This window comes from Podarcis vaucheri (assembly GCF_965113315.1).
Source record: "Podarcis vaucheri genome assembly, chromosome: 2".
NCBI lineage: Eukaryota > Metazoa > Chordata > Lepidosauria > Squamata > Lacertidae > Podarcis > Podarcis vaucheri.
Window position 1 is genome coordinate 19,312,483 of NC_138760.1, and position 27,847 is coordinate 19,340,329.

The following is a 27,847-nucleotide window of genomic DNA, read 5'->3' on the forward strand; positions in this document are numbered from 1 at the left end:
TTTCGTGTGCATGCACACTTCTTCAGATACACTGAAACAGAAGTTGCCAGATCCTTCTATGTAGTGAGAAGGTGGGGAGGGGTATTACTCAGAAGGGTGGTGCGAATAGGAGATTGGCAGATAGCTGAGATGAGCCTGTTGACGACTCTTAACGACTGTAATAGGTCTTACAGGAAAAGGCAAGGGGTGAGAAGGTGAGAAATGGCTTAGTCATGTATAATGAGATAAGAATCCAATGTCTTTGTTCAGACCAGGTCTCTCCATGGTTTTAAGTTTGGTAATGAGTTGCAATTCAGCAGCTTCTCTTTCCAGTCTATTTCTGAAATTCCTTTGTACTGAAATTCCTTCTCACTATATAGAAGGATCTGGCAACTTCTGTTTCAGTGTATCTGAAGAAGTGTGCATGCACACGAAAGCTCATACCAAGAACTAACTTAGTTGGTCTTTAAGGTGCTACTGGAAGGAATTTTTTTATTTTGACTGGAGAGAACGTGGGTGACTCTTTGTGGCAATCAAGACCACAGCATCCTCTCTGCCCAGATTTCATATTGGCACCGGAGTTTGACCGGTTTTGATGCAACAGCTGCACTGTTGAGCATCTTCTCTAAAAGCCATGAAACAAATATATGCCCCCCTCAGTGTCAAAACTGCAACTTAAGTGAGTGCTGGGAAGCCTTCGGTCTCCCTACACTCTCTCAGCAAGGCAATTGCATCTGATAGCACTTTATCTTGGTTTTAATTAACTAGGGCTGTTACTCTTCCGGTGACACAGTTATGGGCGCTGTGGTTGTGGCGGTTTTCTTCTTGCATATATAGTAGTGGTATCTTGGTTCTCAAATGGCTTAGTTGTCAAACAAATTGGCTCCCAAATGCCACAAACCTGGAAGTAAGTGTCCCGGTTTGCGAAGGTTTTTCGGAAGCCGAACGTCCGACGCGGTTTCCGCTTGAGTGCAAGGAAGCAGCCAATTGGAAGCCACATCTTGGTTTTCAGATGGTTTTGGGAGTTGAACAGACTCCCAGAATGGATTAAGTTCAAGAACCAAGGTGCAGTGGTACCTCGGGTTACAGACGCTTCAGGTTACAGATGCTTCAGGTTACAGACTCTGCTAACCCAGACGTAGTAGCTCTGGTTAATAACTTTGCTTCAGGGTGAGAACAGAAATCGTGGGCGGTGGCGCGGTGGCAGTGGGAGGCCCCATTAGCTAAAGTGGTACCTCAGGTTAAGAACAGTTTCAGGTTAAGAACGGACCTCCGGAATGAATTAAGTGCTTAACCCGAGGTACCACTGTATCCATTCTCGCCAGTGTTATTTCCATGGGAAGAGATGGTCCCTGTTCTATAAGGGCTCACATTTCCTTTCCTTTCCATTTGCTTCAACTCTTTGATTGACACCTCCAGAGGGTAGCAAGGTTTGGCGTTTACCAGGGCCCCAAGACCAGCGGAGTGCCCACTGCTCTAACCATACTACCATTTCCACTTGGAATTGTAGAGTTGGAGGGAACCCCAAAGCCCATCTAGTCCAGCCCCCTGCAATGCAAGAATCTTAGCTAAAGCATCCATGACAGATGGCCATCCAACCTCTGCTTAAAAGCCTCCAAGGAAGGAGAGTCAGACACTGTTCCACTGTCAAACAGCTCTTACTGTCACAAAGTTTTAGTCGGAATCCCCTTTCTTGTAACTTTGGTTCGAATTCTACCCTCCAGAGCAGGAGACAACAAACTTATCCACTCATCCATGAGACAGCCCTTCAGATATTTGAAGATGGCTATCATATTTCCTCTCAGTCTCCTCTTTTCCAGGCGAAACATACCCAACTACTTCAACCATCCCTCATCAGGCTTAGTTTCCAGACCCTTGATTATCTTGGTTGCCCTCCTCTGCACATTCCAGCTTGTCAACATCCTTCTTAAATTGTGGTGCCCAGAATCAGACACAGTATTCCCGGTGTGGTCTTGGCTCCTCCGAGCTTCTATTTTCCCCATGGGGCAAAACCTAAAGGCACACAAGCAAATCTCTCTTCCTCTCCACCCCTCTTTTCCTCTTAGCCATATTGGCAATAAACAGTAATATTCTGGAGACAGAAATTAAACTAGCACTTTTCTGAGGCTTGATTGGGAGCTGTTGACACCCTTGCTGTCAGGCTTTTCCATTGACTCGTAAGCTTTAAAGATAATGTGTGAGTTCAGAACAAGATTGAACACACGCAGGTCAGGAGATGGATAGTATTGCAGTGGAGCTGGGGGTCAGTATAATGCACTTCAGTTGTGTTCTGGAAGAAACAATTGGCAGCTTCCATGCCATGCTATGAAATTCAGTAGCTTCCGTCAATTGGCTGGATGTACCCAATGCCATTCACCCTCTCTGTTTTCTAATACCAAGGGTGGATCTTACCACAGGGGGGGAAACCACTATAAATAAGTCAGAAATTAAATTGTTATAACAAAAGAAAAAAAAACTCTATGTAAAAATCACATAGAATTTTTTTTGCTGTCTGGCGCCATCTGGTGTCTCATGTTTATAACGCATTCAAAGCGTTGTGGGTTTTTTCGCCTAATGTAGCTGAGTCCCAAATGTAATTTATGGCACAGATTCCTGAAAAGAATAACTCCACAAGAACCAAATTTCTGTTCCTCAAGCAAATCTGCAGAAAACATTGGCGGTTGCTTGGAACTTAGCAAACCGCTTCTGGCTGATTAAAAAAACTCAGAAACTGCCAGAAATGAGGGAGGGAGCAAAGCAACTTCTTCAAAACAAACAAACAGACAAAAAAAAACCCCGATCGTGCAAATTTTGTAACTTTTTGGTAAAATAAGCAAACGTTCGTGTTGGTTTTGAGCACCAAATTTTGCATTCCTTTGCATGGAGCATAGTTTGCGTATGTAGCGCTTTGGAGAAGAACTCCCCATAATTTATCTAGAGGTAATTGTGGTAGTATTAGCTGAAAATGGACTGTGTGAAAGACAAGGCTATCTAGCCTGGCTAGAGGACTGCCTCTCAGAACCAAAGGTTTATGTATCCTGGGCTGTTTTTTCCATTCTCGGGACTTCTCTTTTTAAGACATGCCTAGGATGGCACGATGTAAGGTGAAGAAGATGCGACTTCCTTTGTAATGAACATTGCACATCTCACCAACTTAGGGGCACTGCCTTTTTTTTTAAATTGCCCATGAAATAGTTCTGGGGTATGTAGGTGAGCAAATGGAGTTCACGGGGTTGTTGTTTTTTAACCCTTGCCTGTCCCTACAGGTGAGATGCAAGTGCTCACGGAGGTGAGTTTGGCTCATTCACACTGATGGGCGGATAGATGCCGATTGGACATCTGGCCCCTTCTTAAAAAATCAAATTATAGCACTTTTGTGCTTCTGCTTCTTTAAGGTGGAGGTGAGAAGGAACCTAGGAGCAGGTTGGTAGGGTGAATGCAGGATTGGGTTTACAGAGGGGAAATGGGGCTGTTCTATTACTGAAATAATAATAATAATAATAATAATAATAATAATAATAATAATAATAATAATTTATTTCTACCCCGCTCATCTGGTTGAGTTTTCCCAGCCACTCTGGGTGGCTTCCAACAAAATATTAAAAATACATTAAAAGTGAATGATGAAAATGGGATTATTAGTTTAGGGCAGCCTTTCTCAACCTTGGGTCTCCAGATATTATTGGACTACAACTCCTATCATCCCTGACTGCTGGCCCTTCTCACTACAAATGATGAGAGTTGTAATCCATCAACATCTGGTGACCCACGGTTGAGAAAATCTGGTTTAGGGGTGTGGACAAGAGGAAAACATTTTGGGAGAATTGAGTTTTGGAAAGAAAAAATGAATTTGGGGGAATCTAATTCAAGAGGAAATCATTACAGGGGCCCATAACTTGTGCTTGGGTTTCTTTTCTTGGGTGAGTTGTCTGTCAAATTCACTGATTTACTTCTGCAGAACTGATGTGCTGCTGCTGCTGCAGTAGCAGCAGCAGTGTGAGATTTGTTGTTTGGGACTCAAATTCTTCCTATTTCCGCTTCCAACAGCCGTGATCTAGATTCCTTTCAGGAGGCTTACAAAGAATCAGGGAAAGAAAGCAACAGACATCCCTGATTCTTTGTGCCCAGAATGCTGGTATACTGTCTCCGAGCATGGAAGCTCGTATTTTTCTGTCACAGTTGATAGGAGGATTTTGCTATCCACAGGTAGGGCTGGAGCAGGTAGAAGGAAGTGCCGGGTAGATGGAGCAAAGAGTCTGTGCTTAGCAGAGTAAGGGGGACTAGCCATTACTAGTAGCATTTTGGAAACACCAGGATGAGTGACAGGGGAAAGGTTAAACTGCTCCCATATTTACACCATATCTGTGCTTGTTGTGGACTTGTATACATTTACACAAGTCACATCTGAAGAAGTGTGCATGCACACGAAAGCTCATACCAAGAACTAACTTAGTTGGTCTTTAAGGTGCTACTGGAAGGATTTTTTTTATTTTGACAAGTCACAACAGTCACTAATAACTTCAGAAAATTCTGGTTGTCCAAATTTTGGTCCAACCTTACGCAGTCGCTATGTGTTGGAACACACTCACACTGCTGCCAAAAGCAACAGTCTTTTTGCTCATCGTAACTACCATATGTTTTGCTCTATAAGACTCACTTTTCCCCTCCTAAAAAGTAAGGGGAAATGTGTGTGTGTCTTATGGAGCGAATGCAGGCTGTGCAGCTATCCCAGAAGCCAGAACAGCAAGAGGGATTGCTGCTTTCACTGCGCAGCGATCCCTCTTGCTGTTCTGGCTTCTGAGATTCAGAATATTTTTTTTCTTGTTTTCCTCCTCCAAAAACTAGGTGCGTCTTGTGGTCTGGTGCGTCTTATAGAGTGAAAAATCTGGTAAATGCTTTTGACTGCTTAGTTATATGATTGTGTGTGTGTGTGTGTTTAGGCAGTGTCTCGAGAGTTCTAATATGAAGTCACAGGCTCTTTGAAAAGCTGTGGAAAGGGAGCAAAGTGTGTCTGACTGAGCATCATTTTTGTGCTTACTGACAAATGTTGAAGTGTGCCTCACACTCATTTTTGGCATGCAATTTGCTGTTACACCTGTGAAAGCAAGCTAGCTTTTGAAAACAAGAGTTTCAATGCCTGCTGGTCTCTCTCTCTCTCTCTCTCTCTCTCTCTCTTATACCAAAGCCTATATCTGCTCCTTACCTACATGTCACGCGCTGAAAAATCACACACTACCAAAAATAAGCTATGAGGCTGTTGCTCAGTGATGTGCTTTAAGCATGTTGCCAGAAACAGCCCCTTCAAACGTGTGTGGTGGAGAGCAAAATCCACCAAAAACACACAGACTCGCAGCGTGGTAATTTGATGAGTGAAGCCACATTTCGCGATCTCATAGACCCACTCTGACCTCTGCATTTAAGGACCACTTTTATCTCTCCCTGCCAATTAGCAGTTTCCCAAATGGTTCAGATAAAGTCTGAGGCTCCTTATAAGCAGTGCTATTTTATTTTCTAGGAAAAGAGGTCCAGGAGCTCGCCACGAACTTCTCCCTTGATCTCTTAGAGTGGCAATGGTGCCCATTTGAGAGGCGCTGGAGCTCCCAAAAGCCCTGCTTGTATTTGATGAAGATCAGCAATGCAGAAAGCTCTCCCACCACCACCAATCTTTCTGAGCAATGTGCAACTAGACGCAGGAGAGAGTCTTGCTTGTGTCCTAGATTTCCCAACAGTTCTGGCCGGAACTCTGGGACAATGGATTTTGCATTCTAGAATGCTCCCCTCCCCAGAACCTTCTAGAATGCGTAAAAGTTCCTCAGCAAGCACATCAGTGGGGAAAGGAATCTAAAAAGCACCACTCATTGTTTCTAAATCACAGATGGTTTTTTCCCCCGTTGCGTCCACTCCAACAGTAATAGTGGAAAATCCATCATCATTAAAACCCTACGATGCTGGTAAAATTTAGACGATTGGTTTCTCCAAAGGGAGATTTCCTTTGGAAAGAGGGCACAGTCTCTTAATATCAGTCGGGTGCCTTCGAATGTATCTCATAGGTATTCCTAGCTATATACCTCAGGAAGATTGCCTCTTTTTGTTTTATTTTGTTCTGCTCCTCCAAAAAGTGGTACTGGAATTTTGAAGACTTTTTTTTAATTTTTAAATCGTTTTTGACTTTGTACATCCTCTGTAACCATTTCTACCTCATTTTGCAACATATTGTACATGAAAGTATTTAATTCATGTCTTATTAATGTCTGAAAAAAATGCGTTTGAACTGTAATGGTCTACCTCAGAAAATACTGTATTTTAAAAAGAAAAGTATTTCACAGTATTAAAGAGATTACATGGAATGGAATTGTGTTGTATCGTTTTTGTTTTCTAAATTTGGCTTATCACTCTGTCTTGGATTTTTCTGATTTCAGTAATGGTGCTGAGAAACATCCGTGGGGAATGTTGCGCTCTATTGCATGAATAAATACACACTGAAAACATCTTCAGGAAGCAGTTTGATAGAGTAGGAGCAATAGGAAAAAGAATTTTGCACATGTAATACAAAGTTTAGGGTTTTCTTCAACATACAGTGGTGCCTCACAAGATGAAAAGAATCCGTTCTGTGATTCTCTTCATCTAGCGGTTTTTTTGTCTTGCGAAGCAAGCCCATTGACTGATTAGAGGATTAGCGCTATTAGCGTCTTTTAGCGGCTTATCAGCTTATCGGATCAGCTGATAAGCGGCTTAGCGGTTTAGAAAAAGGGGGGGGGGAAACCCCACAGGAACTCGCAAGACATTTTCGTCTTGCGAAGCAAGCCCATAGGAGATTTGTTTTCCGAAGCACCTCCAAAATGGAAAACTCTTTCGTCTAGCGAGTTTTCCGTCTTGCGAGGCATTCGTCTTGCGGGGCACCACTGTACTGTCTCTGTCAGCTGTTGCAGTTACACTTGTAAAAAATAAGCTTATAGATAACAGTGTACTCTTGTGTTCTGCGATCCTTATAAAAGCAATATAAACTCAAATATTCAGGAGATCCTAAAAGTTAATGAAGCAGGACCCCCGGGAGATGGACTCATTGCATATAAGTCCAAAGGTCTCACTTCAAAGCAGAGCATCGCAGGAGCATCAAAAGGAGGTAGATATACTCATGTGTATTATAACCCTTGGCATATTTATTAAAAAATGATCTTCTGAATTCAGTGGGAATTCAGTGTGTTTAGTTCTGTACTTACAAAAAAGACACAAGTGCAGTTGGATCATACGCAGTGAAATTCACCCCAGTTATCTGTCACTCATATCTGATTTTCTGTATTTACAATGCCTCTTTCCCAAGCTCCATAATAATAATAATAATAATAATAATAATAATAATAATAATAATGCTTTTGCGAGAGGAGAGAACCTAATTTACACAACAGGTTGCGGAAGTCAACGCCTGTGTGGGTGGCGCTGTGGGTTAAACCACAGAGCCTAGAACTTCGAATCCCCACAACGGGGTGAGCTCCCGTTGCTCGGTCCCTGCTCCTGCCAACCTAGCAGTTCGAAAGCACGTCAAAGTGCAAGTAGATAAATAGGTACCACTCCAGCGGGAAGGTAAACGGCGTTTCCATGCGCTGCTCTGGTTCGCCAGAAGCGGCTTAGTCATGCTGGCCACATGACCCGGAAGCTGTACGCCGGCTCTCTCGGCCAATAAAGCGAGATGAGCACCGCAACCCCAGAGTCGGCCACGACTGGACTTAATGGTCAGGGGTCCCTTTACCTTTACCTTTAGGACACTTATGGGTCATAAACACACTTCCCTCTCCAGAGCAGTTTTGCATTTAAAGGCAAGCAAATGAGCAAATGAGGAACATTTTAAATGAATAAAGTGGTCTTTTAAAAAATTATTATAAAATGATGTCTGCCTGAATTGATCTGCTTGATCTGCTGGTATGTACATCCCTCATGAGGGACATGGGTGGCGCTGTGGTCTAAACCACTGAGCCTAGGGCTTGCCGATCGGAAGGTCGGCGGTTCGAATCCCCGTGACAGAGTGATCTCCTGTTGCTCTGTCCCAGCTCCTGCCAACCTAGCAGTTTGAAATCACACCAGTGCAAGTAGATAAATAGGTACCACTGTGGCGGTAAGGTAAACGGCGTTTCTGTGTGCTGCTCTGGTTTCCATCACGGTGTCCCGTTGTGTCAGAATCAGTTTAGTCATGCTGGCCACATGACCCGGAAAGCTGTCTGTGGACAAACGCTGACTCCCTCGGCCTGAAAGCGAGATGAGCGCCGCAACCCCATAGTCGTCTTTAACTGGACTTAATTGTCCAAGGGTCCTTTACATCCCTCATATACAGTGCCGGATTTACGTTTAAGCTAAACAAGCTATAGCTTAGGGCCCCAATCTCTTGCCGCCGCCCCCCCCCGCCCAATTTCACTATTAATATACTTCTTCTTTATTGTATTTCACTTCAACAATTACTTTGATAAAATACTTATTTTGTTATGTGCAAATGGCTTTAGATACCTATTAGTTCCATAAATTACCATACAGCATATATTCAACCCAAAAAACAGTGACAATTTGTTGTTGACAAAGGACAGCTGGATATATAAAGGGCCCCATTACCTTCAGTAGCTTATGGCCTCATCGAACCTAAATCTGGCCCTGCTCTGGCCCTAGACTGCAAGCCTAGGAGGGCGGTGGGATCATAGTGGCTGAAGAAATCGTCGTGAATTCTTTCTTTATAATAAGCTCTTCGCCACCCTGACTTGTGGGAAGCGCAAGTATTCTTCATTTCATTTCTAAACCGCTTCCTAGCAAAATCCCCGAAGCCATTTGGCAACATAGACACCCAACTACCAAAAGGTACACAATGACTTTCAAACAGCTAGAGTTGTAGACTTTTGTCTTACCTCTTTGAACATCCCTCCCCACATTTAGGTGGTTGTGTGAATCAAAACCAAACAAGCAAGCCAAGCCTCCTTAAGAAAGAGAGATACAAAATCTGGGTTGGGGGTCTGGGAGGTTTCATGTGCAGCCGGTGATCTGCAGTTGGGTCTCCTGGCTTGCAAATTGGGGGGAATGAGGGCAAGATCCAGGAATCCATATGATGGAATGCTGCTGCCCCCTGGCGGCACAACTACCAATCAAAACAATAAAGATATTTGCTTATACCAACCTCTGTAGTTCCTAGACAGAAAAGTACAGTCATACCTCGGGTTACAGACACTCCAGTTTGCGTTTTTTTTCGGGTTGCGGACCTGCCGTAACCCGGAAGTACCAGAAAGGGTTACTTCTGGGTTCCAGGACTCGCACATGTGCAGAAACACTAAAATCTCACTTTGCGCATGCGCAGAAGCACCAAATCGCAACCCGTGCGTGCGCAGATGCGCCACTGCGGGTGGCGAACACCGCGGGTTGCGAACGTGCATCCCGCACGGATCACATTTGCAACCCGAGCATCCACTGTATGCGGAAACAAGCCTCTCAAATCCTGTCACCTTGCTGATGAGTGCTGAAATTTGGAGGATTGTTCCAAAGTTGTTCCAAAGGGTCTGGCTCCCAGTGGAAATAGACCCAGTTTCTCTATCTAGTCCCTACTAAGGACTTTTGGTTTTGCTGCTACTGCAAACGTTGGCAGCATTGTCAACTGATTGCGTCCTCTGAACAAAGCCTCAGACCTCGTACCATGGCAGTGCTGGATTTACATATAACCTAAACGAGCTATAGCTTAGGGCCCCACTCTCTTGGGAGCCCCACAAAAATTTAAAGGAAAAAAAACACCTGGATGTACATTTCCAAAATATAAGATAAAAAACAAATTAAATAAAACCTACACACAGCAGCAGTGTTTTGTGTTGTGTAGGCCCCTATGATGTACCGTGTTTTTCGCTCTATAACACGCACCTGACCATAACACGCACGTAGTTTTTAGAAGAGGAAAACAAGAAAAAAATATTCTAAGCGAAACAGTGAATGTATGATTTTTGTGGTTCATGCTGTGGCCACAGACATGTGATCTGACGGTGGGTTTGGGGTAGCCCAATGCAAAAATCCTGAGGATCCATGTGGATCCATGCTTTGTAACCACGTTTTTGCGCCATTGTGGCCCCACGAAACAGTGGGTGCGTGTATTTTTGGGTGCAGGCTGTAGCCATGGACATGCTATGTGATCTGATGGTGAATTTGGGGTGACCCAGTGCAAAAATCCTGAGGATCCATGTGGATCCGTGCTTTGAAACCACGTTTTAAGTGGGGAGGGAAGGAAAAGCACTCAAGGGACAAGGAGCACACGTGGGGGGGGTGGAGAAGGATGCTGCTAATAATGCAGAAGAGGCTCCTCTCCGGCTTTGCTCCTTTAGAACAAGCAGGCTCTGCATCTCTCCCTCCTCCCCAGCAAGGAAACCACGATAGTAACCACTCTGAGACAAATCAAGAAAAATTGCGACCAACACTTTCCCCCAACAAGCGCAGTGAGGTCAACACACACACACACAGAGAGAGAGAACTGGCCCTAAAGTCGCAGGGCGCTGGAAGTGGCAGGGTCGCTGGGAGAGTGAATGGGAAGCAAGAGAAGGAGAAGGAACCCTCACACACAGAGAGACACAAAGAGTGTCAATTCTAAAGTCACAGGGGCGCAGGGAGAGCGCAGGGGCGCAGAGAGAGTGAACGGGAAGCAAGAGGAGAAGGAGCCCTCACACACACAGAGACACACAGAGTGTCAATTCTAAAGTCGCAGGGGCGCAGGGAGAGTGAACGGGAAGCAAGGGGAGAAGGAGCCCTCACACACACACAGAGTGTGGATTCTAAAGTCGCAGGGGCGCAGGGAGAGTGAAGGGGAAGCAGGAGGAGGAGAACGATAGCTCAAGCACACACACACACACAGCCCCAACAGTGCCTAATCCAAAATCGGACAGCAAAAAACTGCAGGCAGGGACAAAGAGCAGGGGTTGTTTTAAAGCAGCCAACTCCCGCTCTGCTTCTCTCCCTCCTCCCCAGCTCCGCTAGCTGACAGGAGCCGCTTACACCCGCTTTGCTGTTTCAAAGTGAGCCACGGACTGCTCACGACTGCAGCAGATTCCCCCGCCATCTGTAGGCATTCGCTCCATAACACGCACAGACATTTCCCCTTACTTTCTAGGAGGAAAAATCTGCGTGTTATGGAGCGAAATTTATGGTAAGTAATGGGCCCCGCCTGCTAACCTGCTCCCTAAAATATCACTGTTTTGCTCTTTTCTATATATAGGGTAAAAGGGATGCGGGTGGCGCTGTGGGTTAAACCACAGAGCCTAGGACTTGCAGATCAGAAGGCTGGCGGTTCGAATCCCCGCGACGGGGTGAGCTCCTGTTGCTCAGTCCCTGCTCCTGCCAACCTAGCAGTTCGAAAGCACATCAAAGTGCAAGTAGATAAATAGGTACCACTCTGGCAGGAATGTCCTGTTGTGACCGACTCTGGGGTTGCGGCGCTCATCTCGCTTTATTGGCTGAGGGAGCCGGTGTACAGCTTCCGGGTCATGTGGCCAGCATGACTAAGCCACTTCTGGCAAACCGGAGCAGCGCAGGGAAATGCCGTTTACCTTCCCACTGGAGTGGTACCTATTTATCTACTTGCACGCTGACGTGCTTTCAAACTGCTAGGTTGGCAGGAGCAGGGACCGAGCAATGCGGGGATTTGAACCGCCGAACTTCTGATCGGCAAGTCCTAGGCTCTGTGGTTTAACCCACAGCGCCACCCGTAGCTTAGGGCCTCATCAAACCTAAATCCGACCCTGGTACCGTGGTGTGTGGGTGAGCTGGGGAACAACACCTGCACTTAAAAATAAAACAAGAGACTATTCAGAGAAATTCCTCTGCAAAGTGGCCTTTCTCTCTGGGGCCAAGGGAAAGCGAGGCAGAGAAAAATGGCTGGACTTCCTTCTTCAGAAAAACGGATTCTGCAAAATGTCTCCGCTCCAGGTCCTTCCAGAGCTGCTCTCTTCTCATCTCTACTTCGGTTATTTTATGTGACACCTGAATTGGATCCTTTGTTCTCCTTAGGAACCGCATCTCCTGACCAAACAACTGTCTGTGTGGTGGCCGAATCGTGCTCCACCAACCTCGGTGCTGGCAACCAGTTGGTGTGCAGGCCCCATTTAAAGTCCTGGCCTTATGGGGCTCAGGAACCCACTACCTCAAGGACAGCCTCTCCCCACACAAACCAGTCCAGACCATCGGACCCCTTTCTCCGTGCACCCCTCTGAGGGAAGCGCCGAGAGTGGTGACTTGAGAACAGGCCTTCTCAGTGGTGGCTCCCATTTATGGAAGGCTGTCTTCAGGGAGGCACTTCTGACACCATCGCACTCTGTTTTTAGGCAGCAGGAAAACTAATTCTTTTTTCCCCAGGCTTTTGGATCTTCATGTTTAGTTTTAGTGAAGAGGGGTTGAGTTGGATTTGGGTGTGTGTGTGTGTGATATCTCTTGATTGTTTTATTCTTGTTCCTTTTTTACCCTTGCTTCTTTTTTTCTGGGGGAAAAAGCCTAATAAATATTTTTTTCTTAATCTACCTGTGCTAATTTATTTATTATTATTATTTCTTACATTTACATACCAACCTGTATTTTAGGTTGTTTAATTCTTGTTTTTACCCTTGTTTATTTCCCCCCCTGTGAAACAATGCCTAATAAATATTATTATTACTCTATCTGTGCTAATTTATTACATGCAGGCAGTAGATTATTATTATTTCTTAATAATGTACATACGCCTTATCCTCACAACAGCCCTGTGAGATAGATTAGGCTGCGAGGGAACGACTGGTCCAAGTTCACCCAGTGAGCGTTATGGCTGAGTGTGGCCTCAAACACTGGCCTCCCAGGTCCTAGTCCAGTGCTCTAACCATTACACACCACAGTTTATGTGAAAGAACACTAAAAAATGACACCCCACTTTACCGGAGAGGTAAAATCCAGCACTCTGCTGCCTCACTCACTGTAAGGTGGTGATCAGTTATTATGTGTCCTTGCTGTCATTTCCCAATACCTTTTCCCATTGCTGGGTTGGTTAGAGTATAATGCTGATAAACGCCAAGGTTGCAGGTTTGATCCCCGTATGGGGCAGCTGCCTGCTTTGCAGAGGGTTGGACTAGATGATCGTCAGGGTCCCTTCCAACTCTACAATTCTGTGATTCTCCTGCCATCCAGATACACAGTTCTTTCAACACTCCTCCTTTCAGTGCTCTAAAGGACAGGTTTCCAAATGCCTTGAAATCAGCCGGCGGACATGAATGGAGGGAACCAGGAGAATGGACCAGTTGTGAGCTTTCGATAATTAAAAAACCTTTTGCTAGCTAGGGGGAGAGATCTACTTCTGGCCCCTGACGCAACGGCCAATGAATGCCAGATGTGCAAAGGCCACAATTTTGCCTCAACAGAGGCCTCTTGTCTCTCCGCCACACCATCCAAGCTACAAACTCGCTGGCGGAAGAATGTGCGATCGAACCCCCTGCGATGTGCAAAATTATGGGCCGCGGCATTTCGTCTGCAAGTATCGCACCCAATGAACTATTTCTCCCAGGGAAAAGGAAGGCCCAGAGGGATCGCCTTAATTGCGACTCAATTAAATAGCATTTTTCGAACTTCAGCCCAGCTTGAAGAGAGAAGTGTTTCAAAAGCGCTTCTCTGCCCTTTGGAATCTATGAATGAAATTCAAGGAGGGGACCCTTCGTGGGCCTCTTTGCTCAGTCACAAACCCTGGATTATTTGTTTTCATTCCCCAGCAAGGCAGTAACTTTCTTTTTCTTGCTTTTTTTAAGTGTGTGTGGGGTGGTGGGGGAGATTCTTTGCAGGGAACAATGAAACCACTGTGCTTTTCTGAGAGGCGCTCTGGAGATTTACAGGAAAGCGCTTTCCTACAGCTAGTAGAAGTTCTCCATATATCAGACACACACATACACACACACACAAATCCAAGGGTGCAATTAGAAAGATGCAAGAAACATGAACTTCTTAAAAGATCACAACAGGAAACATCTTCCAAGGCAAGAATGCCCACTTACACCACAAAGAACTCATAACCCACCTACTTTCAGCAGCCAGAAACACCATAACCAGACACTGGAGAAACCTGTCAGGAGTAAGCAGGGACCAATGGTACCAAATAGTATGGGAAACAGCCCTACTAGAAAAATCAACCAATAAACTGAAACTGACATGGGGACAAATAGAAGAAGACGCCTGTTATATACTGAGTTGAATAGGATCCAAAATACAGCACTCTGATTGGTCCTAGAACAATAGGATTCAGAATGCAGCAGTCTGATTGGTCCTAGAACAATGCAGCAGTCTGATTGGTCCGCAGGAGCCACCCAATCCAGCTCCAGGTGGAAGTGACTCCGCAACCTGATTGGCCTACAGGAGAATCCCGGAATTAGCCAATCATGTGCGGCCCATTGTGTAAATTATGTATATAAAGCAGATATTTTGGGGGAACACTCATTCCTCTTCACCACTATGAGCTGAATAAAGAGCATGAAATCCACTCTCAACTCTGAGTATATTTCACTGGCGATGAGGATGGGATCCCGCTGAGCTGACCGCCACACACAGCACCGCTGCACCACTGCCTGCTTCATCGCACTGTGTATCCAGGCTTCAGCTCCGGGACCCAAGGAACTCAGAATGGCAACCGACAGCAGCTTTCAGCGCCTTCGCCCCTTTATCACACACACAGCCCAACAAGACAATGACAAACATCCACCAACAGCATACAAATCAGTATGGCTAACCTGATCCAAAACACCTACCCACCCCACTCACACATGAAAACAAAGACCACCACAGCCAACCCCAAATGAACAGCCACACCCTAGGCCAACCCCAACCTCTCTCACCACCAAAGGAACACAAGTGAATAGCAGAGTACCTGCACAGGCAATGCTGACACAAAACCCCACATATATTAAGTAAAATAGAAACATCACATCGCCACCCCACCCCCACTCATATTTCCCCCCGCTCCACCTCTTTCCCTCTTTTCTTCCTAATGTCTCAGCAAATGAAACTGATTTGTAAAAATGTTACATGGGGGAAAAAACGAGAGAGAGACATTGCACATACTTTTGTAAATCAAGAAACTATTTAATAAAAATACCATATTTTTTTGCACCATAACACTCACTTTTTTCCTCCTAGAAAGTAAGGGGAAATGTCTGTGCGTGTTATGGAGGGAATGCCTATGGGTGGCATGCCTACGGATTTTCCTCCTCTAAAAACTACGTGCGTGTTATGGTCGGGTGCGTGTTATAGAGCGAAAAATACGGTACATTTTTTTAAAAAAGATCACAACAGCGAAATAGTGGCTGAAAGTGGTCATAGGAGAATACTGTGCCTGCCCATGCAGAAATACAATATTTTGGGAGGCCAAATACTACACCTCCCCTTGCACCTTCTATTTTCAACGCTTGAATTTGGATTCTCTTCTCCCTTCGTGCTGAGACCGTCACCCTATAGACACAGACCCTCCAAGTCTCCCCGTTCTCCAGCGACAGTCCTGGATATACAGTCCCGGGTTCTGATTTGACCCTGGAAAGTCCCACTTTTACTTAGGACGTCCCTCTTTTCATCGGAGAAATGTTGGCGGGTATGTGACTCCTGAGCCAACAAAATAAGGAACTATACAACCTTCAGAAGACCCCTGGAGGCAGCCCTGCATAGGGAAGTTTTCCTAAAATGTTTTATTATGTTTTTATACATGTTGGGAGCTGCCCAGAGTGGCTGGGGCATACCCAGTCAGTTGGGTGGGGTATTAATAAATAATAATAATAATAATAATAATAATAATAATAATAATACAGAACCTCTACTTGCCACCGCATTTATTTGGGCCCGATCCAAGTTGCGACCGCGGCAAACCAGGAAGTAAATACCAAGTTTGTCATGATTTGTGCATGCGCAGAAGCACATGTGCAGAAGTGCGCTGCCGCCAAATGCACCTGCACACAACAGCACTTCTACCAGTGACCTGGATCGACTTATGGACGGACCTCCGGAACTGATTACAGTGGTACCTCAGGTTACATACGCTTCAGGTTACATACGCTTCAGGTTACAGACTCCGCTAATCCAGAAATAGTGCTTCAGGTTAAGAACTTTGCTTCAGGATGAGAACAGAAATCAGGCTCTGGCGGCGTGGCGGCAGCGGGAGGCCCCATTAGCTAAAGTGGTGCTTCAGGTTAAGAACAGTTTCAGGTTAAGAACGGATCTCCGGAACGAATTAAGTACTTAACCTGAGGTACCACTGTACGTCCGTAAGTAGAGGTTCCACTGTAATATAAAAATAAAAATGGAATACAAGAATCCACCAACAGCATATGAATTAATATGGCTAACTTGATTCAAACACACACACACACACACACACACACCCCACTCACACACGAAAACAAAGTTCAACACAGCCAATCACAAACAAGCAACCGCACCCTAAGCCAGCCACAATTTCTCTCACCGCCAAAGGAACACAAGCGAATAGCAAAGAGAACTTGACACAAAAACCCACACATACATTAAGCAAAATAGAAATATTGCCTCCTGATCCCACCCCCACTCGCCTTTCCCCCCTCCACCTCTTCCCCCCTTTTTTCTTCCCAATGTAACCCTAACATCTTAACAAATGAAACAGACGTATGGAAAATGTAACTTGAAAAAAGAGACATTGCGCATACCTTTGTAAACCAAGAAAACGTTAATAAAATATTTTTTAAAAATAATAAAAAATTAAAAATAAAAATGGAATAGGGTGTCTCTATTTTCATCAGAGAAATGTTGGCGGGTATGTGATTCTGCCCCTGGTATGGTGACCAGGTATGTACACAGCATTTTACCTGCGGCTTCACCTCGATGGGCGGTGTATAAATATAATAATAATAATAATAATAATAATAATAATAATAATAATAATAATAATATAGTAGCTCATGTGCATTTTGGTGCGTGAGCATCTCCTTTTGGGTTTTCATTTCTTTCTGCGGCAGAGTTTTTTTACACAAACGTTTTCCTCCATCTTTTACTTCTTTCAGCAGCAGCATTCCAGCTATCTCTTAGAGAAATTCCCATTACAGGAATAAACACCATTTGGTTCTATTTCTCAGAGCCTTTTATTATTTACAAAACTTTACACTGGTCTTTAATAAATAAATAAAAAGCAAATAAAGCAACATAATCTTTTTCTCTTTTAGCCATCCGGCCAGAGACCTAATGCTGACTCATTCACATGCTTAGTGTCATCAGCAATCCTGGTCACCTTACCTGAATCTATGGCATCATGGCCAACAGCCAACCCACCTCGAGAGTCTTGAACTGGAGAGAAGATCATTTATAAATAACCAATAAATAATAAAATTATCAACTTTTCTCTAGGTAGGATAAATCTTCGGCAGAGTACTGCCGCCTGCTGGTTGATAAAAATTACAAGGTTGAAAACAGTCAATCTCACCCAGGATTCCTCATCCTCAGCCCTCCAGATGTTTTGAGACTATAGTTCCCATCATCCCTGACCACTGGTCCTGCTAGCTAGGGATCATGGGAGTTGTAGTCCCAAAACATCTGGCGGGCTGGCACTGCCTTATATCAAGTGGTTCAATTACCTCAGTGTTGTCAGCACTGACTGGCAACAACTACCCCAAGATCTGAGGCAGTTTCCTTCAGGGCCGAGGAATCTCCAACAACTGCTGAACTACAAGTCCCATCAGCATCAGTTAGCGTGGCCAATGGTGTTGGGAGTTGTAGCTGAGCTCAGCCACAAGCTCCTCTCCCCGTAGGAAAAATGGAAGTGGACTTCCGCCTCCGTTTATGACATCAGATACTCAAGGAGATTTAAAATTCCAAAGCAATTGCTCTGCGATATTCCGAGAGAGACGTCCCCTGTTCTGGGAGTTAAGCCAGGTAACCCTCTCTCTTTGTCCCCAACTTAAAATCGCTTCAAAGCCAGCCTTCCCTCAGAGCCGAACCTTATATGTAGAGAAAGAAGACAAGATCTCATGATGTTTTATTTATTCATTTCACTACATTTCTAGCTCTCCCACCTTTTCCTCCAAGGATCTCAAAGTAGCATAAATGGGTTCCAGACCCTCCCAGTGTCCCTATTTTCCTGGGACAATCCCAGGTTTACAGAAGCTGTCCTGGTTTCCGATTTGATCCCAGAATGTCCCACTTTTCCTTAGGACATCATCCCTCTTTTCATCAGAGAAATGTGGGAGGGTGTGGAGTTCAGTAACTAGACAACCTTGAGAAGACATCTGAAGGCAGTCCTGTATGGGGAAGTTTTTTTTAATGCTTAATGTTTAATTACCGTATGTTTTTATATGTTGGAAGCTGGCCATAGTGACTGGGGCAACCCAATCAGATGGTTGGGGTATAAAGAAATATATTATTATTATTATTATTATTATTATTATTATTATTATTATTATTATTATTACTACTACTACTACTACTACTACAGTGGTACCTCGGGTTACGGATGCTTCAGGTTACAGACACTTCAGGTTACAGACTCCGCTAACCCAGAAATAGTACCTTGGGTTAAGAACTTTGCTTCAGGATGAGAACAGAAATCACGCAGCAGCAGTGGGGGACCCCATTAGCTAAAGTGGTAACCGTATTCTTCTTCTTCTTCTTCTTCTTCTTCTTCTTCTTCTTTTTCTTCTTCTTCTTCTTCTTCTTCTTCTTCTTCTTCTTCTTCTTCTTCTTCTTCTTCTTCCATCTCAACTACTACATCATATCCCAGAAAGATTTCAGACAATCATGATGGCCAGTAATTACTGTAGTCCTGTTTATTCCATGGACACCCAAGTTCCTGCCATTCTGCAAAATTCACACACTCCACAAACACAGTTGTAAAGGCACTCAGCTGGCAAATTCCCCTTCTCAAAATAGGACACCTTTGCAGTAGAGAAACCGTGGGTGTTTTGTGCGTGCTACAGCACTGCAGAAACACAGAGAAATTTAATTCTCACAGCAACCCTTTGATGTAGGTTACTTTGAAAAGCAGTGACTGGCCCAAGATAAGCGAGTGGGCTTCAGGGTTGAGTGGGGATTTGAACCCTTGTTCTCGCAACCCTCTAGTCCAATCCTCTAAGCAGTACTCCACACAGGCTCTTTGCTCCCTTCTCCAGACAGATACCCATCTCTTTCCTCTCCTGGCTACTCTCTTCCATAGCTGTCAACTTCCAGATTTGAAAATACAGTGGTACCTCAGGTTAAGTACTTAATTCATTCCAGAGGTCCGTTCTTAACCTGAAACTGTTCTTAACCTGAAGCACCACTTTAGCTAATGGGGCCTCCTGCTGCTGCCGCGCCGCCAGAGCCTGATTTCTGTTCTCATCCTGAAGCAAAGTTCTTAACCTGAAGCACTATTTCTGGGTTAGCGGAGTCTGTAACCCAAAGTGCATGTAACCCGAGGTACCACTGTAAGGGATCAGCAGCCTCAAAAATAAGGGATCAGCAGCCTCACCTGTCCCAGGCCCTCCTGTCTTCCACTGCCTCCCGCAGTTTGGTCAAACTCATGCTGGTAGCTTCGAGAACACTGTCCAACCATCTCGTCCTCCTGGTTCGATGTTACTAGTGAGCAAAGTTACCCAGTCAGGATTTGAATCTTGGTCCTAACTTTGGGGGTTAAGTTTCTATTTAGCTGTCCATCAATACTGACAAACCTTATCTCCCATTCATCTCTCAGACCCCCTTGTAAATCTAAAATACTGACCTCACCACATCCTGCTGTAAAATAATTCCCCAAGTTAATTACACATTGGGTGAAGGTAAGTGTGTGAAGCTACAGCATTCCTACTATCAGCTTAAGTGACACATTCTCTCTCTCTCTCTCTCTCTCTCACACACACACACACACACACGCACGTACACACACACACACACACACACACACAGCCCCTCCGAGGCAAAGGCCCAAAGGCAGAAAGCCCAGCCAGCAGCCAAACGAAGCCTCAAGCGGTGGTTCCCACAGCGCAGCAACCCGGCAAAGGGATGCAGCAAGGAAAACCACTGTCACCTCTCCACTGGGAAGCGCTGAGCAAAGGCGAGTCCCCAGGCAATGCGGCCGATTTGATCGGCACAAGGCATGCAAGCTCCACCCCCCAGTCGTTCTTAGACTCCTTATTGGGCAGCCGAGCAACGCAGTCGAGGAGCCTCCCTGGCCGGCGGGGAGCCGGGATGGGGAGGAGCTGCTTCCTTTGAAATCTGGGAAATTTACGGGATAGCAACCATCTGGGATAGCAGCGGGAAACGGCGCTGGAATGAGCGAGTTTCCCGCCAAATATGGGAAGGTTGACAGCTATGCTCTCTTCTCTCAGGCTCCAGGACTTCCTCAATGCTGATTCTCATCGGAACAGCCCTTTTCCTCCTGGTGCATCCTGCCTGGCCCGACGACACGGTGGCCGACGACATTGGCAGCCACATGATGGGCCGCATCTCGGAGCTGCTGTCCCCCGAGGAATGCCAGGCCTTCTACGCCAAGCTCATTGGGCCCGAGGAGAACGTGAACGAAGAGCTCCAACGCCTCTCGGCGGAGAGGAACCCCATTCGCAGGCGGCGGGAAATCGCCACCACTGAGGCCTGCAAAGCCACCCTCAACGGCTGGCTGGAGACGGAAGGAGACGCCATGTATTGGGACCGCCTGTCGAGGGCTCTCCAGGCCGTCGGGCGTCCCGACGTCTCCCTGGAGCTGGGCAAGAACCTCAACCAAGACAAGAGTCTGGAGATCAAGAAGAACGTGGAGGGATATCACAAGACGGTCCAGCGCTTGACCTCTTCGCTGCTCCTGGAAGAGAACGAGATGGGTGGGAGCGAGGGGCTAGGAGGCCGGCTGCGGAGAGAGGGATCTCAGGCCCAGCTGGAAGAGGGGGACTGGGACAAATTGGAGCTGATTATAGAGAGGAGGCCCCTGCCGCCATACAACAGGAGTCTCTTTCAGTGGGTCACTCCACTGGTGACGGGGGTCGTCGGGGGATTCCTCACGTCCTTCGTTGTGGTGGCTCTAGCCGTCTATTCTTTCTTCTGGATCCTGAAGCAAGAAAGCTCCACCCCCACGACGCCCAACTGGGACTCTGTACCCGATATGATTTTTCGCTCCCCTTCGCCCAAGCGTGGGGCCATCTACTACTCATTTCAGCAATTTGATGATCTGGGGAAGCGCGGTGGTGAGACAGAAGATTACGGCGATGACGACGATAATGAGGAAGACTGGGAGAAAGAACCCATTGTTAGGTCTTAAGTAAAGTCAACCTTACTGCAACTTGCTTTATGGAGAATGTAGATTAAAAATAAAACATGTTTGCTTAAGAGGTCCAAAATGTGTGCTTGTTTTACAGTAGCATAACAATTGCCATGCGGGACACGGGGGGCGCTGTGGGTTAAACCACAGAGCCTAGGACTTGCCGATCAGAAGGTCGGCGGTTCGAATTCCCGCGATGGGGTGAGCTCCCGTTGGTCAGTCCCTGCTCCTGCCAACCTAGCAGTTCGAAAGCACCTCGAAGTGCAAGTAGATAAATAGGTACCTCTCTGGCGGGAAGGTAAACGTGTTTCCGTGTGCTGCTCTGGCTCGCCAGAAGTGGCTTAGTCATGCTGGCCACATGACCCGGAAGTTTACGCCGGCTCCCTTGGCCAATAAAGAGAGATGAGCGCCGCAACCCCAGAGTCGGTCATGACTGGACCTAATGGTCAGGGGTCCCTTTACCTTTTAACAATTGCCATGTTGAGCTAGGTCATTGTTCTGATGATGATGATGATTTATTTGTATTCCGCCCATCTGACTGTTTGCCCCAGCCACTCTGGGTGGCTTCCAACACACATAAAAACATAATATAACTTCAAACACTGAAAACTTCCCGATACAGGGCTGCCTTCAGATGTCTTCTAAAAGTTGTGTAGTCCTTTATCTCCTTGACATCTGATGGGAGGCAGCATAAAAAAAACCCTCTGCATGAAAAAAACCTCTGCATGCTAGGTCAAATTTCCAAACACTGTCCTGGGTTACTTAATACCCAGTGTAATCTCAGCAAGACATGAAATGCATAAGATGACAGAAGTCTGGTAGTATTATTAGTGGCACAGAAGGGGGGCTTTCAGTAGATGCTCCCTACATGTCAAATTGCTCCTGCCAGAATTCCCTCTCCTCTTGAAGTAAAATAAAGGACTGTCCTCTTCCCAAGTTTGATCAATTCCTCCTCCACCCTTTGCTCTGAACAGGGCAAGGAGAAGCAGCCGCCAGTGGCGTAGCGTGGGTTGTCAGCACCCGGGGCAAGGCAAGTAATTTGCGCCCCCTAACCCGTGGATTTGCGCCCCCTAACCCTAACCCCCAGATGTTGCGCCCGGTGCGGCCAGCCCCCCTGCACCCCCCACGCTATGCCACTGGCAGCCGCAATGAGAAAAACAAATCAAAACTGAAAAGCTCCTATTTCCAAGCTAAATGTTACTAGCATGCTCTTACAAACTTATTTAAGTGGGGGTGCAATGGAGCGGATGCATTCTGCATATGTAGAAAACAATCACTTTAAAAAAATCTAATCTCTGGCATGTAGTATGTGCAGAGTTAAAACTTTTAAGAGTGGGATTTTAAACCTATTGTTTCAGCTGTAATAATAACAATAATCCTCTCCAAATAACTTATTTACTGGGTGGTTTAAGATGGGCATCCTTAAAGCCAAACTACAGAGGAGGAGATACCAACTGAGTCACAATCAAAGGCAGAATTAAAGTCGCTTCAACCTAACTGTTTCAGTCGATAAAAGTCCTCTTTAAGCTTTTCTCGTCAATAATTGGAAAAGCACAGAGATTTCTTTAAAGAGAAGGAAAGAAGTAAAACAAGTGGGCTTGCGATTTGTGATTAGAAATGACCACACGATTTTGCAAAAATATATTCTGTAAATAGTGGAAATATACTCTCACAAATGTTATGAGAATCTTAAAAGAAACGTTCTGATCAGTAAACCTTTGGGTAGAAACCCTCAGCGCTCTCGGAACGCGCCAAATCTCGAGTTTGAATTTGATTGGCCGATTCAGCCTGCCAGTCACTCACCCAATCGGGGGGATAAGAGGGTGGAGCCTAACTGTTTCATGCTGAAGTTTTCCCTCCGGTCCGATTTCACAATACATAAACACAAATGCAACGCCCAGCCGCTTCACTTCGGGGGAGACGCCGGAAGGAGTCAGTCATGTCTGGTCGTGGCAAAGGAGGCAAGGGGCTCGGCAAAGGAGGCGCCAAGCGCCACCGCAAGGTTCTCCGCGACAACATCCAGGGCATCACCAAGCCCGCCATCCGACGCTTAGCTCGCCGAGGCGGAGTCAAGCGCATCTCGGGGCTCATCTACGAAGAAACGCGCGGCGTCCTCAAGGTATTCCTGGAGAATGTCATCCGCGATGCGGTCACTTACACGGAGCACGCTAAGAGGAAGACTGTCACGGCCATGGACGTGGTCTACGCCCTGAAGCGGCAGGGACGCACTCTGTACGGCTTCGGAGGCTAAACTCCGTACTGAAAATAATCGCTTTCAAAAGGCCCTTTTAAGGGCCAACCACTTTCTCACTCAAAAGAGCTTTATCGCTTCTTTCGAAGCAAATGTGCGTATCTGCAATTTCATGATGTACCTAAAGCCCAATCTTGCCACAAACTTAGAAGGCGGAAGCTGCGTTTTTAAACTAGTGTGCCCTTAAACTGGAAACTACAAATCTTGGGAGCGCGGAGCAATTAATATTCCTTCTGAATAAACCTAGAAGCTGGCTTCAGGGGTGGTTTTGAGCACTGCATACATCCCACCAGAGTCCCACAGACGCAGCCATGCAAATAGCTGATTGGGGCGGTGTGGGGGGGGGAGAGAGGTGATACGCTACATGGACTTTCACGTTTGCACCGCAGAATCGCTGTTCCTATGAAAAACTGCTTCACTTAACCTTAGTGGCTTTTACTAAGAAACTAACAGATTCGAGAGAGGAACAAATGTTTGTAACTTACACCTGGAGCCTAAAATTTTGCTTTAGCTGAGGTGCCTTTTGGCTACTAGGAATGCATCTCACTAGTTGGTACCCCGTGGGCTTTCTCTTTTATAAATTCACATTAATCGAGGTAACTGGCATATTTTTGTTGTTTTATCTTGTGTTTTTATGCTGTAAACCTCCGAGATCTAATTTTTTTAAAAAGCGGGGGAAAGAAAAATTAAGCAGTTTTAGTTTATCAATTCTTCGGGTATGTCTCAGGTACCCCAGTAAGATTCATTTTACATGGCTATAGGGACGGCTAAGGCGGCATATATACTGCGAAAGTACGAAGCGATTCACACAATCGTGGCAGAAATGCGACTTCAGCTTTTTTCTTGAAGGAGTGGCGGCTCTAAAAAGAGCCTTTGGGTGGGTGGGTGGCGGAAAGGGAGAGCGGCCGGCTGCGGCTCCCTTTTAAGCCCTCTCGCCACGGATGCGGCGCGCCAGCTGGATGTCTTTGGGCATGATGGTGACCCGCTTGGCGTGAATGGCGCACAGGTTGGTGTCCTCGAAGAGGCCCACCAGATAAGCCTCGCTGGCCTCCTGCAGAGCCATCACTGCCGAACTCTGGAAGCGCAGGTCGGTCTTGAAGTCTTGGGCGATCTCCCGCACGAGGCGCTGGAAAGGCAGCTTGCGGATCAGCAGCTCCGTGGACTTCTGGTAGCGGCGGATCTCGCGCAGAGCGACGGTGCCCGGGCGGTAGCGGTGGGGCTTCTTCACGCCGCCTGTGGCCGGAGCGCTCTTCCGAGCTGCCTTGGTGGCCAGCTGCTTGCGCGGAGCCTTCCCGCCAGTGGACTTGCGAGCGGTCTGCTTGGTGCGAGCCATTCCTCCTTGCAGCAAATACCAACCTCCCTACCTTCGCCTTCGCCGGGAGTCAAAATGAGCAAGCCGCCTTGCGTGCGGACCATTTATATAGCTCTCTCTCTTTGTTCTGATTGGCTGAAAATAGCCATGTAGCCGTTGGAAACATTTGAAATTCCCGGGCTTGTTCGCGATTGGGTATTTCCTTCATTCTCCCCTGTTACGTCAACCCCCCCGGCATAAGAGATCAGAAAGGGTAGAGTCACGCACACACCGCCAGCTTCCGATTTGATATATTAAAATCTTGCTTTGCGAGGGTCTGAATTCGAGTCAATGGAGCGCCAGGCGTTTCCAATCACATTCAGTCGAGTTATTGGTTTGGCAGGCGTTTGAAGGGACAATTTAAAGAAGCTAGTGTTTTGTTGCAATCTGCTCCCATTGACAAAAGGCAGGGCGAGGGGCGGGGACATAAATTTCACCACCATTTGGAAACATTGCTTAGCAGCCATCCTGATTACAAACTACCCCGGAAGTGATCGGATTTTTGTTTTGGAGATAGGAATTCAAGAAACCGGCAATCGACTTTGCTAAGTGGATTACAGGAAAACAGAGGGAGGCGATGAAGCCCTTTGCTACAGCAACTGGTGTGACGAAAGGGGTCGCAATACTTCTCTTTTTCCCCCCCGGAACGGGTGGGAAAGTATCCAGTGGGGAATAAAACCGGGCTACTGCGAATTCCCCCCCCCCCCAGTCTGCAGTTTCCTTAAATTAAGAATAGATCATGGACCCCCAGCTGACGTGTACCTTGGTAGTTTTTGGAAAGTGTTGAATATTGGGCATCCAATGTTGCTTAGAAACTGCAGGCCTGTGACAACTAGTCTTTGCTTCAGCAGTCAGCAATACGAGGCTAAAAGCGACGGACTACAATGGCAGGGTGAATTTCGAGTGCTTCGTGAACTAGGGCAGGCAGATACATTTCTTACTCAAGACCCAAGTGAGAAAGCGCAATAGTCTTCTGGATTCAACCTTAATCTAGAGCAGAGCTTTCCAAACTTTTTATGTTGGTGACACAGCAATTCAGCTTTACTAGCGAACTCTTTTTAAGTTTGCGCGACACGCCTACATACTGTAGCCGGCACACTAACGTGTCGCGAGTTTGGAAAGCTCTGATCTAGGGTGTGAGGCTTTAGCAATATGAACTCATGAAACAAAACAAGAAAATGGCGTCCGAAGTAACCCGGAAGCCCTTTTTCGACAATTTGGAATTGCTAGTCTAAAGACTATTACTCTCAGTCTTTTTATACTGGCTTGACCCTCTTGGATAACTTAAGAGCCTTAGTCTAACCAAATCAAGTTTCTCTAGCCGCCTGCTTTTGTGTATAAAAACGCACTAAATATCTTGCTTATTTCTACTTGCTCGATTTTAGCAAACCAGAATCGCAGCTCCTCTTTTGACACCGTGGGTGGCTCTTAAAAGAGCCGTTTGGTTTTCAGGCTGCTCGAAAAGTTTGGAGCCTTTACTTGTTTTTCGCCTTGTGGCTTTCGGTCTTCTTGGGCAGCAGCACAGCTTGGATGTTGGGCAAGACTCCGCCTTGCGCGATGGTCACTTTGCCCAGGAGTTTGTTCAGCTCCTCGTCATTGCGAATGGCGAGCTGCAGGTGACGAGGGATGATGCGAGTCTTCTTGTTGTCTCTGGCCGCGTTGCCCGCCAACTCCAGGATCTCGGCGGTCAGATATTCGAGCACGGCAGCCATGTAAACCGGAGCCCCGGCGCCGACTCTCTCGGCGTAGTTGCCTTTCCGAAGCAGGCGGTGCACGCGGCCGACCGGGAACTGCAGGCCGGCCCGCGAAGAGCGAGACTTGGCCTTAGCCCGAGCTTTGCCTCCCTGCTTCCCGCGTCCAGACATAGCTGAGTTCTTCTCTGAGATCGAATCCGACGTACTACTCGCAGCGAGCTAGAATTCGGAAAGGGAGCTTTCAGCTTTTTATGCGTTCCATTGACTTGTAAATCGCGGCCCGTGATTGGCTGGAGAGACCATCGGGTTTAAACCAACCAATGAAAAGCAAGATTCTCGTTTTTGATCAATGGAAAGAGCAGCCAAAGCAGGCTTCCAATAGGAAACGTGTATTTTACAATCCTGTCTTTTACATATGTAAGAGGATGATGCCGAGGCATTAGCTATTCGCGGGTAAAATATAAAACCTTTTACTGCGACCGACCGAAAGAAAAACAACTGTGAGCAAACTTTTTTCTTAGTCTGTGAAAGGTTCACCAAATATTCAACAATCAGATCATATTCACATGCTCCCGCTCATGTGTCTTGGATGCTTTAATAATAATAATAATAAATTTTTATTTATACCCCGCCCTCCCCCGCCAGACCCAGGCTCAAGTCGGCTAACGCCAGTAAAATTACAATAAAAACATAATGGGGGGGGGGGGAGAGACGACCAATTTAAAATACAGGTTAAGATACAATTTAAAATGCAGCATCATTTTAATAGTAGCCCATAGTTGAGATTCCTGCGTTGCAGGGGGTTGGACTAGATGAAATTTGTGTCCCTTCCAGTTCTATGATTCTAAGTGTCCATTTTAACACATCCTCATCCTCAATCCTTCGTTTCAGCCAGAGGCGTGCATTGAATGAGGCAAACATGAAATCCACCTAGTTCCTGCTCCCTGCTCATAAAGCATGATTAGGTAACTAATCCATGGGAATGTCTTTAAGTAAATTCCCTAAATAAATGTTATCTAACATACCTGATTGCTTTTATGCACATCACGCAGCACGGATCCTTATAATGACTGTGCTCCTATCCTGCTTTTGGGAAGGGCAAATGAATATATCGTCAGAAGTTAAAAAAAGGGAGGGGGGAATAAGTGAATATCCGAAAGCAGAAATATTTCATGTATCTATACAAGGCGCTGCATTAGGTGTCCTCTAAACAGGCAACTTAATGCTTTCTTCATAATGCTTTATTGGCATGGAAGTTTGATTCCCATATGGGACAGCTGCAGGGGATTCACTAGATCAGGGGTCAGCAAACTTTTTCAGCAGGGGGCCGGTGCACT

General features: G+C 46.1%; 4 protein-coding genes across 6 annotated transcripts; 2 read left to right on the forward strand and 2 right to left on the reverse strand.

The window, feature by feature from the left end:
• Positions 1-17,795: 17,795 nt before the first annotated feature.
• On the forward strand, positions 17,796-21,282 carry LOC309526569 (transmembrane and death domain protein 1-like). 2 transcript variants are annotated; one of them, XM_082212826.1, is made up of 2 exons: positions 17,796-17,871; positions 20,302-21,282. In XM_082212826.1, the coding sequence occupies exon 2, from the start codon at positions 20,312-20,314 to the stop codon at positions 21,212-21,214; it is 903 nt and encodes a 300-aa protein (XP_082068952.1). In that variant the 5' UTR covers positions 17,796-17,871; positions 20,302-20,311; the 3' UTR covers positions 21,215-21,282. The 2 variants fall into 2 exon arrangements, with proteins under 2 accessions (XP_082068952.1, XP_082068953.1); XM_082212827.1 differs by having other exon boundaries at positions 17,807-17,871; positions 20,295-21,282.
• Positions 21,283-23,141: 1,859 nt separating this feature from the next.
• LOC309526991 (histone H4) lies at positions 23,142-23,707 on the forward strand. The gene has a single exon (XM_082213408.1). It carries the CDS (start codon positions 23,154-23,156, stop codon positions 23,463-23,465), a length of 312 nt encoding a protein of 103 aa, XP_082069534.1. The 5' UTR covers positions 23,142-23,153; the 3' UTR covers positions 23,466-23,707.
• Positions 23,708-24,118: 411 nt separating this feature from the next.
• Positions 24,119-25,893, reverse strand: LOC309526626 (histone H3.2). 2 transcript variants are annotated; one of them, XM_082212935.1, is made up of 3 exons: positions 25,733-25,893; positions 25,496-25,695; positions 24,119-25,446 (listed from the first exon to the last, which is right to left on the reverse strand). In XM_082212935.1, the coding sequence occupies exon 3, from the start codon at positions 24,796-24,798 to the stop codon at positions 24,388-24,390; it is 411 nt and encodes a 136-aa protein (XP_082069061.1). In that variant the 5' UTR covers positions 24,799-25,446; positions 25,496-25,695; positions 25,733-25,893; the 3' UTR covers positions 24,119-24,387. The 2 variants fall into 2 exon arrangements, with proteins under 2 accessions (XP_082069061.1, XP_082069062.1); XM_082212936.1 differs by having other exon boundaries at positions 24,119-25,695.
• Positions 25,894-26,145: 252 nt separating this feature from the next.
• On the reverse strand, positions 26,146-27,041 carry LOC309526292 (histone H2A type 2-C). Its single transcript, XM_082212210.1, has one exon. It carries the CDS (start codon positions 26,679-26,681, stop codon positions 26,292-26,294), a length of 390 nt encoding a protein of 129 aa, XP_082068336.1. The 5' UTR covers positions 26,682-27,041; the 3' UTR covers positions 26,146-26,291.
• Between the last annotated feature and the right edge of the window lie 806 nt (positions 27,042-27,847).